This window comes from Conger conger, chromosome 13 (genome assembly GCF_963514075.1).
Source record: "Conger conger chromosome 13, fConCon1.1, whole genome shotgun sequence".
Classification (NCBI taxonomy): domain Eukaryota; kingdom Metazoa; phylum Chordata; class Actinopteri; order Anguilliformes; family Congridae; genus Conger; species Conger conger.
In genome coordinates, this window is record NC_083772.1 from 43,128,961 (window position 1) to 43,141,466 (window position 12,506).

General features: G+C 47.0%; 1 protein-coding gene across 2 annotated transcripts in view; it reads right to left on the minus strand.

The window, feature by feature from the left end:
- Window positions 1-12,506, minus strand: part of nova2 (NOVA alternative splicing regulator 2) — a 55,708-nt gene that overhangs the window by 16,488 nt on the left and 26,714 nt on the right. For both annotated transcript variants that reach the window (XM_061218220.1, XM_061218221.1), the window contains exon 3: window positions 4,141-4,307. In XM_061218220.1, the coding sequence (XP_061074204.1) occupies window positions 4,141-4,307 (167 nt within the window). The remainder of the gene's footprint in view (window positions 1-4,140; window positions 4,308-12,506) is intronic.

A 12,506-nucleotide genomic window follows, 5' to 3' on the forward strand; every position in this document is an offset into this window, starting at 1 on the left:
ACGCTTAAATAATTCATTGTTTTCAAAGTGCTTTTTTATGTTTCTGTGTGCCTGTGTGTGTGTGTGTGTGTGTGTGTGTGTGTGTGTGTGTGAGAGTGTTCCTAACCCCAAAGTCCACACACTAAGGAGGACTTCTGCACTGGTGGAACAACATGAGGGTAGTGGAGAGGCCAGGTTAATGACTGCAGTAATTACATGCCTTAGTAACACACTGTCAATTTGGCAAAAACAACTGACCGGACCCCGGTCAGCCTTCTAGGAATTGAATCTGTGACTTGACTCCAATTTCAAATACAACTCTGAACACCTGATCTGTGCCATGAAAGACTTCCAATGGTGCAAACCATGACCAAAGGACAGTTAACTTAATATTTATACTCTTCTGGTTTCCAAAGATGATATACAGTTTGAAGAGTAGGTTTTTTTATTTTTATTAATGTTCTTTCAAAGTTCTAGATCCATGTTCTAGAACACTCAGTTAACAGTGGTGATTGTTACATCAGCTTTAGAATGTTCAGTTAAGAACACTCTAATCTCATATTTGTGATCTTGCACCTTAAAGGGTTAACAATGTAATAAACGAACGCCTTCAGTCCATACCAGACATTGTCAGCAATCCAGGCCCAAAAAATCAATGGAGTGTAATCATGAACTACCAGCAGAGAAAATCAGTTAAAGGGAATTGGAAGTGGAATCAATTAATTGTCTAATTGAGCCACACCGCGGGCGGTGGAACTGAATATGCAGAGGCCTTGCGTGGAGAACTCATCCACACCAAGCGTTGCCTCTGCTTTCGAGCTACGCAGCATTAGCCACCGGCTTCACCACGAAGCCCGACAGCTCATGCCCAATGAGACATTCTCTCCTGCGGTCTTTTATTCCAGCCGTCAGAATGGCACTGGTGACTCACCACATTTCCTTTGGCAATAATAATTACTGAAGCATGGGAAAATGAATCTGAACCGAAGTGAGTAACACGTCCGAATCTGAAGCCGAAAGTACCGTGTTTCTCGTCGCTCAAACGGATGAGATGTGAATGAGAAAATTAATGAGTTTATTTTCAATAAAACTTAGGCAGGCTATTAACAGCCAAAGTTTTTTTTTTTTTCAGAAATGAAGTCATTGTCTAAAATGTATGGAATTCAAAACAAATGTTATGATAACAGGGGGGGGCATCCTGTGTACTTTCTGTGGGCCTCAAAGTGATCACTTATGGCTCACCATAAACCTCGGGGTAACACCACAGAGATCTGGTCGGAAGCATCATAGACATGAATATTAACAAACCAGGAAAGCGCAGCCTCAAACAGCCTAAGTTGCGAAGCCCTGGAGGTAAGCCTGTGTCTGCACTACGAGCGCATAAATATTGCACTCCCCAATAAGGTGAATGAGGAATATCCGCCTTTTGATGGCATTTTCGAACTTTGTTAACAATCCTTACATTTCATTTGAAAAGCAGATGCTTTGTTTTTGCAAATCCGCAGTAAATAAATAACTTGCATATATTTTGCCCAACATAAAGAATATGGAGTGCCGGGGTCTCGAAATAGCACTTCCCAAAATGGCCAAGCTGCTTTGTAGCAAACATCTCAGTTATGCCCAAATCGATGTGCTGAACTGATAATGGCTGGCAGCCAACGTGATGAAGTATCCCCCGTTGCACCATATTTCATTGCATTCCAGGTAGCTGTGTGACAGAGCAGGGAGACGGCTAGCCAGCTACCAAAATGGGTTTGTGTGCTGCATACAACTGCATATCAATCTACCACAGGGATGGAGCCAGGGACTTTACTTGAGAACATCCAGAAGATGTTTACTAAAATATGACTTCAAAGTGGCTGCTGAAAGGTTGTCTAGCTTACCCTGTTTTAGCTAGCAAGCTAAATAATATGCAGCTAATACAGTACCTTGCTAAGAGGGCTAAGAGGGCAACATACGAAGCGAAGCTGAAATTCTGTACTATTGTTACTGATGTTTCTAAATAGGGAGCAAACTTCAACCGGTTTGATTCCACATTTCAATCACACAGCCTCCAGTTGGCTAATGTTAACTTACTGCTAGTTACATTTTGCTACTGCTGCAGTATGCCACAATCTACCATCAACATGTAGCCCAGCTCTTATCCATAAGCATGCATTACATCATAATATTACTACCACTTTACCATATCTACCGCACGCTCATTATATAGGCACATGTAGGTTGCTGTCAGCACATTGCTGCCATTAATGAAATATTATATTTATTTATATTTATATTTACATTTAAAGTGTATATTGTGTCTTCTTCGGTAGGTTCACTGCACTAATCGATCAAGCTGAAGTCGTGTACTATTAGCGGATAATTACATTAGATATATACTGAAGAATCTCATTCAGAGACTGTAAACCTACTACTTATTTGTGCAAGAGAAATTTGGTTCTTTAGCCAACTAGTCTTCAGTTTTATGATAAAATGTACTCTATTCAATGCTGGAAGATATCTACTTCACTGAGGCAGTGAATTCACTTGAGCAGTTCTAACCAATGACATTCCACTGAGGTATAGATATAGACAACAGATTGTAAATAGGGCTCCATAGGCTTTCTATTAAAAAAAGGTATTAACATTTAATATTTTCCCAAACTTCTGGACCAGAACTATCCTTGTTTCACAAATGACTACACAATTTATGATAGACTAAAACATTAAGGTTTTCTTTGGTTGTCAAATCAACGTGGTTTTCTAATGCGCTTTCGCAATTAGTCTGGATCAGGGGTGCACAACTCCGGTCCTCGAGGACTGTACTGCGTACTGGTTTTGTTCCAACCAATTGCCTTGTTTTTAATTTGCTGACAGCTCTATAAATTACCCTGGTTCAAGCCTGTACTTGAGTGCAGTAAAATCATTAGGATATACCCGCAGTCTGCAGCTGTAGCCGGTACTCATACACATAATAGATAAGATATGATTGAGTCAATTAAATAATCAACACCAGAAGTTGGCACGAAATCCTGAAACGGATCGGCCCTTGTTGTGCACCCCTGGCCCGGACACTTCCCTGCCTGGCCCCTCCCACCTTCTCCTGTTCCTATATACGCTCTATGGAAAGCATGAATGCTATTGACACTGCCATGTTACATAGAAGTTTGTTCATTCTAGTTTGCTAAATTAAGTTTGCTCTTCTGGCTCTAAAAGTGCACCTGCCAGTCTTAAATTTAAAAGTTAAGAGGCAGTCACACATAATCTGGTGACACACTGTCACTCCATACTGTGGGGAGATGTTTTTTTTTTTTTTAGCAGAGAATTAATTATGTTATTTATGCAATTCCAAACCAAACAGCCACACATTACAACATATTGACATGCTGCAATTGTACTGAAAACAGGCTCCGTGTAATCTCAGATTGTTTGAAACCAAAAGGGGTAAATTTTCTCCCGGTGCTCAGCGGAAGTGATGTCACACTTGGGCTCCCCGGAGGAGCGGGTGTGAAGGCGCTGAGAACGGAGGCGCGTAGCGACCTGCGGCTAATAGCGCACGTGCGCGGCCCGAGCTCCCAGGACAGAGCCCCCCCCCCCCCCCCCCCGCAGGCCCGTGATCCTGTCTGAAAGGATGAAGTCACAGCTGAAGGATGCGGCCCGTTGTGTTTACACAGCAACTTGTGCTTCCTCCGGCCCATCCGTCTCCCGAACGCGACTCTGTCTCGGGATAAATGAGCGCGGGTACAAAAGCGCACGCACAGAGAAATCACCATAAATGTCACGAGTGCTTTTTTTTTTCTACTCAGGTTAAACGCAGAACGTTCTATCCCTACGACGACCTTCCAGACCAAAGCCACGTTCCCGTGTAAAGTGACACCGAACACAGACGGTGGAAGAAACGTTTTTTAGAGGCCGCTGGATTAGCGTCCATTTTGTATTATTGATGAGCCCTCATTTACCCCGATGGAGCTGAAGGGCACCGCGGAGCACCGTGGGAAGGCATGGAGCACCGTGGGAAGGCAAGGAGCTCCGTGGGAAGGCATGGAGCTCCGTGGGAAGGCATGGAGCACCGTGGGAAGGCATGGAGCACCGTGGGAAGGCATGGAGCTCCGTGGGAAGGCATGGAGCACCATGGGAAGGCGCGTGAAGGCGCGTGAAGGCGCTGAAGGCGCGGCTCACCTGCTTGATGCGGTCGGGGTTGACGGTGGTCTGCGGCTGCAGGATGCTGACCGGCTCGGTCTTCTGGGCGCTCTGTGGCATCTCGCGCACCTTCTCCGCGATGAAGTTGTGGACCCCGTTCAGGGCCTCCACCGTGCCCTGGATCAGACACACCCTCTCCGTCGTTCCTGAGGGGGGGAGCAGAAAATCACACAAAAAACAATGCTACAGATTCTTTATATAACAAAATACAAAAAATGTAACATATTAAGTAATAGATCACTTTTCAGATAGAAACTTGATCGAGGCCGTCTGGGGTTACCTGGAGAGCCAGAGGCAAGCGAGACTAAATCTGCAGAAGAACTGCGGCAAGTCAACAACCACAACCTACCAGCTGATTTTCATATAAAACTGTGAAGATGTTTTTTTAAACATCTTCGCTTTACAGAACTTTTTTACATGAGCTTAAAACCTTTTCCCAGAACTACATATTGCAAAAAGGTGGAAGAACAGGTAATTGTGGGAAAGAAGGAATCAGAGATAAATGAAAATAACAGTAACATGCCTATGTGTTCATGTTCTCACTGTGTATTCATCAATAAGCACTTGGAAATATGTGACACCAGAATGGAACAGGCCTTTTAAATGTTTGAGGTGAAACATTATATATGTATTGTTTGTTTCACGAGGAAAGCAATCACATTAATTCTGTAACGTGTTGTGTTCGCCAGCAGGCACGCCTACAAAGCTTGTCATCTTTATATCCTGCCACTGAAATATGAACGTATAAACACGTAACTGCGCCGTGTTCCTGCGTAAATCTCACAGCGTTGAGCAGTGTCCCTGAGAGTGTGCAAGTACGCCATCAGTGAGGTGTGTTATAAACCCCCACCACCAACGCTGCCCCAATCGCTCATCGTAGTCTGGGGAATACATTCAGGATTAATTACTTTTCTAAGCCCTGCCCATTCTGCCAAATTTTACACATGCAAACCAATCAGCACAGGTCTGGGGTGGGGGTGCACTCCAGTGGGCACAAAGAACAAGATATGGCAGGGGTCACCAACCTCAAGAGAAATCGAGCCAAAGAAAGGGAGGGATTACTGAGAGACATGGACAGGACAGGACAGATTGAATACTGGTTTAGAGTAAATATGCAGTTATATAACCAGAGAATGTATTTACGTACAATATTTATGCATTTCACTTGGATTATACATTTTGCTGACGTTTCGCAGAATCAGGGCAAAAATATTCAAGAATGTGTTTTTCCCCCGACAAAAACAAACAGAAAGTTCCACGTGTTGGGCGGGATGATGTAGAGTGAAGGGTCAGGGCGCTGGAAATGCGGAACTCTGTCCTTATCGCTGGCGGGACTCTGTCCTTATCGCTGGCGAGCAGCACGTTTCCCGCTTCCTGTGCCCTTCATTGTTTAAACTGGGAGAAATGAGGTCCAGGCAACAGAGCTATTAATACAGGCAGGGCGAGGAGTCTGGAGCTCCCCGTTCTTGGAGAAGCTTCACTCTCAGTTTGTGACAGCTGGTCTCCCTGGGGTAATCTGGGAGGCACCAATCACACCGTGGATTACTGGAGCAGAGATCAGTGGTGTGTGTGTGTGTGTTTGGTATTTGTGTGTGTGTTTGTGCGTGTGCGTTTTGGATTTGTGTGTGTGTGCGTGTGTGTGTATGTGTGCATTTGGTATTTGTGTGTGTGTGTGTGTGTGTGTGTGTGTTTGTGTCTGTGTGTGTGTGTGTGTGTGTGTGTGTGTGTGAGTTTGTGTGAGTGTGTGTGTGTGTGTGTGTGTGTGTGTGTGTGTGTGTTTTCTTTTGGACCATATAGCCATGGGCTCCCTATCATATCCAATCCTATCACTGATTTTTTCTGCCTGTTTACCTTGTGATGCTTGTTTTGTATTGTGCTTAAGAACCCATACACTCAAGAGGATGACATTATCTTAGCAGTGATCGGGCGACAGCAAAGAGGGTGGAGGAACAAATGAGCCCTTTGACACTAAAATCTGGAGGGCACAGTAACTGTCTCTCACTGTGAAGTATCTCAATGCCAGATTACACATCTCAACGCCTCCTTCTTACCCACTGGAGTAGCCCTGACAGCCTGTCTCAGCATGCCCGGAAGAGGTGTGCTCCAGATGGGCCGAGAAGAAAATCAAGTCCCCTGCTTCTATCGAGGCAAGGCCGCGTCTTCAGGTGGCCTTTGCTGCATGTCAATCGGTGGACTGCTGGCTTTAAGTGATCTTAAAAATTTGAAGACTACTCCTTTTACAACGCTTGGATGAAATCTTACACCAAAAAATGTTATGTTTAGCCTGAGAAGTAAAAGATTACAAGGATGGCACAAACTATTTAAAAAATGTAACTACCTCAGTGTCCATAATTGCCTTGTGTTGCAGGACCTCGTTAGAAAGAGAGCATAATTATTTGTGTAAGTTATATACTCCATTTCCCATGAGCCACGGCGTTCGCACTCGACCTGACCCCGGCCCCTGCAGGACCCTGGAGGACCTGGGCTTGTGTCGGCACTCTGCAGCCCAACCGCCATCCCCACCGTGTCGTTGGCCCCCGATGACCTCCGCAAGCGTTTCTGTTTTCCACCTGAGCTGTTACACGCTAGAAACGTCTTCACAGGAGTGAAGAAGGAAGTCTCAAAATGCACACTTGTGCACGGCTTGTGCTAGAGAAGGATAAACTTGTGGAGGGGAAAATACTTAAAACGGGTGACTTTAATCTTCAAGCGTTTAGATATTGCGTGTTTAATGTAAGCTTATTAAAAGCCTCTCTTTAACCCTCACCTAAGCCTGGTAAATTGTCCACCTTTGAACTTTGTCAAGATTATAAGGCTCCAATGAGACTTTACACGTCTCTGCAATTTCAGAGTTTCAATGTATAGCGTACGTTGAATCAGGGGCAGAGTCACCCTGGGTTCTATACTTGAGCAGTGACTCGACAGAGTGACTTAGCACAGTGACTTGGCTTTCTGGTAAGCCTGACGTATCTTTCTCCCACTATCGGGGACGTTCTGACCACGACAGGCGAATCCATACCAAGCTAAAGAGACTGATTGATTATTTGATCAACTGGGGATGGGGGGGCCATGGAACACACATTTAAATATCAATAACCGGACAGATGGTTTTCACGCGTAAATGAATGCGATCAAATACTCTGACCCAGCAGGCCAGCAGTGACCCAGCAGGCCAGGAGCGACCCAGCAGGCCAAACAGCCGAAACAGGAAAAAGCCGCCCTCCACCGGGTCTTTGATACAGGCCTTCCCCTACCCAGAATGCACGGCGGACAGGAGGTCGTGCCCTGGCCCGGGACCTGCAGATGTTTCCTGGCTTCCAGGCGAGAGGGAGGGAAGGCCCCGCCCTCTTCCTCAGTGACCGGGATTTTCCAGCCACTTGATTGAGACTCATAAACAGACGGGGCCCCCGGGACCTCGGCCCCATTGTCCGGGACGGGGGAGAGCACACAATGCGGGGGTCTGGCAGGGCCGGGGCGGGAGGAGAGCGGCGGCCGCCATCAGGGACCCCCGATCGCGAGGTGGGCCCACAGCAGGCACATGATTGATCCCGGTCTCCAAGGCAACCAGGCAGCCAGTAAACACCGCGGGGGCAGCTGCTGCCGACGTAACGTATTTTCTTTTTCTACTCTTCTCCTTTTTTTGGGGGAAATTCGGGCCAGTGCTGCATGTGCTCATGTAATCACCAGCAGAGGGAACAAGTCCAGGAACGTGTCCCATGTGACAACCATCTCTGTCTGGAACTGTTTTGTGCTGGTTAGGTGGAGACTCAAAAGCATGAAGTGCTGTAATACGCTCGCTCTCTTTCTCGCACCGAAGAGAACCAGTGGTCTGTGCAGCAGGATTCTGGAGAGCTCAGATGCCATTCAGTTGGACCAGATTGTGCTTTTAATAGAAGAAAAGTTCACATCTAAGGTGACCCCAAAACCCTTCCCCACCTCCTCCTAAAAATGCCTAAGAATGGGTACAGGAAGAATGAGGAACTCTGAAAAGAATAACAAAAGACTTGGAAGAAAGAGTAAATTCCCCCTTAGTGATGTCACCCTTTCAGAGGTCCTGGGCTTTCTCCACCCCACCCCACCCTCCCCCTTCCCCCACTGCCCCCCCCAAACTGGCCTCAGCCGAGGCAGGAGGCTCTTTTCAGCAGAATCTCCCCCCTCAGAACGGCGTTGCCACAGTTACGGACAGCCATTTCAGATGCTCTCTCTCTCTCTCCGCTCTCTCTCTCGCTCTCTCCGCTCTCTCTCTGTCTCACACCCACAGTGGACTTCATTTCACACTTCTCCTCAGATTACTCTGAGCAGCAAGTAAAGCTGCGTTCTGTACATCCACACATCCAAAGGAAGGGGTGCAAGTCTGTGCTCCTTTACGGAAAGAGCAAAGGGTGACAGGAGATGCATCGGTCTCTATCTAGACCCCCCCCCCCCCCCCCCACCCTTACGAGTTCCCGCTGTGAACAGATTTCATAATTAAATACAACCCCCCTACCAAAAAAGAATCATCTGTGCGTGTGTGCATGAACATGTGAATTAATGAGAGTGTGCGTGTTTGAGGGATTGACTGTGTGTATGTATGCATGGGCATGTGTGCGAGAAAATGTTTGCGTGTGTGTCTGTGCATGCGTGTGTGAATGTAAGAGAATTAGTCTGTGTATGAGAGAGAGCGTGTGTATGTGTGTAGAAGTGTGTGTGTGTGAGTGTGTATGTGAGAGAGTGTATATGTGTGTGTAGAGAGGACACCTCTGGGTTTGTGTTAGTGAGACTTGAACAAGACAAAGTGACTAATGCGACTAATTAAAGATGTGAAAACGAGGCAGACTGGACAAAGCAGGATGTTTGGAATGTGTCTGTCTTAACTGACTTTGAAGAATAGGTGTCTGGGCACGCCCACGCACGCACACACACAGACACACACATACACACACTCACACACACCACACACACACACACACACACTCACACACACTCACACACACACTCACACACACACACACACACTCACACACACACACACATACACACACTCACACACACACACACACACCACACACACACACAGACACACACACTCACACACACACACACTCACACACACTCACACACACACTCACACACACTCACACACACACTCACACACACACACACACACACACACTCACACACACACTCACACACACACACACACACACACACACACTCACACACACACAGACACTCACACACACTCACACACACACTCACTCACAGATACACACACACTCACACACACAGACACACACACATAAACACACGCACATAGACACACTCACACACACATACATACATGCACACGGACACACACTCACACTCACACACACCACACCACACACACACACACACACACACACACACACAGACACTCACACAAACACACACACACACACACACACACAGTCTTTTCTCCACCATCAGTGCAGACATTCATTCTCTCATGCAAAATTACAATGCAGGACAACATAGGCCAAATGACAGACATAGATATCAGGATCACATCTAGAATGGCTTCCAAGGGCACAGGCCTTCGTGTTATCTCATTATTTATAGTCTGCTACTCTTGTCTTTAGAAAAAGAGTTGGGGAAAAAAATATCTTAGTGTCTTGTTGCACCTTCTTTTCTGGGCTATAATTAATCCTTCCCATTAGTCTCTAAGCATAGAGCAGTGAAATTTTAACTCGTTAACAGGTTTACTGTTTAAGCTCTGCTGTCATTCATTGCTCTGGCGTTTCATAATGATTTTGAATGGTCCTCTTTTAAAACAGACACATTTATACAAAATACATTTGGCAGGGTAGTTTCATAATAAAAGCATAAAAGCATGCCTCTTGCAAAAAATGAGTGAAATATTCAAGGACAAAAAACAAAAACCAAAGTGGTCACATTTCACATCCTCTCCCAGGTCTTCTCCTGTTTCCTGCCAGGCCATTCTAAAATGGCAAACAGGGATTTCACACAATATCTATTTATTATGAATACTGATGCCTTTAGACAACTCACATTACTGTATTTCACATAGGCTCACACATGCACACGTGCATCCATGCACACACACAAATGCAAGTGCGCACTCACACAGACACACAGAAACTCGAGAACGCACGCACATGCATGCACACACACACACACACACACACACACACACACACTCACACACATGCACCCACACTCACATAGCCACACACACATACACACACAAGCTCAAGCATGCACACACATGCAACCACACACACACACACACACACACATGCACACACACATACACACACAAACCCAAGCATGCACACACACACACGCATGCACATACACACACAAACCCATATACACACTCAGACTCCCACACACATTCTCACACACACTCACAGAGCCCTGTGTGGAGTCTTTGAGAGCCGGGCGTGGTAGTTATATTGTGTGTGAATTCCTGCTCAGCGCGGATGACTGATGGCTGTCCACATCAGGGCTGGCCCACACCAGCGCCCCCCGAAGGTCAGAGCACCAGGCCAGCCGCTCAAGCTGGTCCCGCCTAATTAAGACGGCGCTACCCCCCCCCAGACATGAATAATTAATCAGCTTCAACTGGCTCCTCCCTAATGGAGACACGGGCTCAGACCCGCAGAGCTCTCTGCTGCTGCGACAGCTGTGATCCCGGCCCGGCCCTCAGATCCCCCATCGGCCCCCGAACCGCGCTTTCATCAGGGGCCACAAAGAGCCTGGCCTCACACCAGACACCAGGGGGGTTGCTGGTTCAAGACCTGCGAGACACGCTGCCTCTGCTTTCTCCTGCAGGACACATTTAAGGAAGTGATCCATTGCACCCGGTCCAGCCATAAAAGCCTGACAATGTAAAGGATAAAGCCTCCGTGGCCCTTTAAGGTGTGACAGCACAAATACACGATTAGAATGTTCTTAACCGAACATTCTAATGAACATTCTAAAGTTTAGAACGTTCTTAACTGAACATTCTAATGCTGTTTAACAATCGACACTGTAATTGGAAGCAATGGAGTTCTAGAACAACGACATTTTGAAAAGACATTCAAAAAACCTACTCTTCAAAGGGTTACATGACTCTGTGGGTTGACTGCACTGTGGCCTGAACTCAGACACACCAGATCACAATCAGATGCAACCATGCAGTTTAAGTGAAATTAATCCTTAGGCCATTATATATATATAATACTGTAGTACTTTCATATACATCAGATGAAGCATTAAGAGTGTGAGGACAGCAGCGCCACAGCAGTGCTGATGTTAAAGTCCACCCCAATCTGAACAACTGTGCGCGGAGGCGACCAATGGGCCGGCAGGTCGATGCTTGGGCCCCAGTCACCGCCGCACTGTGATTGGCTGGGGGTTTTAAACAGGGATCCCCATTGGGCTAGGCTGAGATAGCAGGTGACCTTTATCAGCATCGGGCGCCAGGCCCGGGGTGAACCGCCTGGGGAGGGGGGGGGACCAGCTGCCCGGCGACGGTGGCATGCGCCCCGTTTGTTTCCCAGGCAACAGAACTCCCGCTAGGCCTTACTCTGCCCGCCATTCCCCCCCCTGATGGTGTTGGGTGTCGTGCACCTGTCTGCGTGCAACGGACGTCTGTCAGAATTGTTAAATCTACCCTACACACACACACTCACACACACACACACGCACACACGCACACACACACACACACACACACACACACACCATCCTGAGGGGCTCCTGCTGACTAACCCCAAATCCACAGCACCCCCCCCCCCCCCACCACAAAACACCATCCACATGGAGGTGAGTCACCCCCCTCCCTCCCACACCCACACCCCCCCTTCACACATAGCCCTTCTCTACAGGGATGAGGCCTCGGGTGTTGAGAAGCTTGGAACTCTGTTGTTATGGTGACCTCGCCAGTTCCTTCCTCATTGGCTGTTTTCCCTTTCAGTCTTGGCTGAAGTTCAGTCTTGGCTCCTCATTGGCCCACACAGTAGGGGAGGTGACATCACCTCCCGGTCTCATGATGAAGCTCATTGGGCGCTTTTAATGTGAAAGACCGATTCTCTCACTTCCCGAGCAGCTGCGTTTTATCCAAAAAATCGTACAGTGCTTTCTTCTACCCGCACGCAGTCTGCAAGCCCTTTCTACAGCAGGGTTATTTCTACAGCAATGGAGAATTACTACCTTTTTCTTGCTGCGATGAACATGTCATTGTAGGCACACACACACACACACACACACATACACGCACAGATCTGTCCTTCATTTTGGCTTACAACTAAACAGGTACACTTTTTTGTGACAGTTTTTTTAAAGTTCAGTTTGGCAAGTTAGTCACTGTGTTTGTG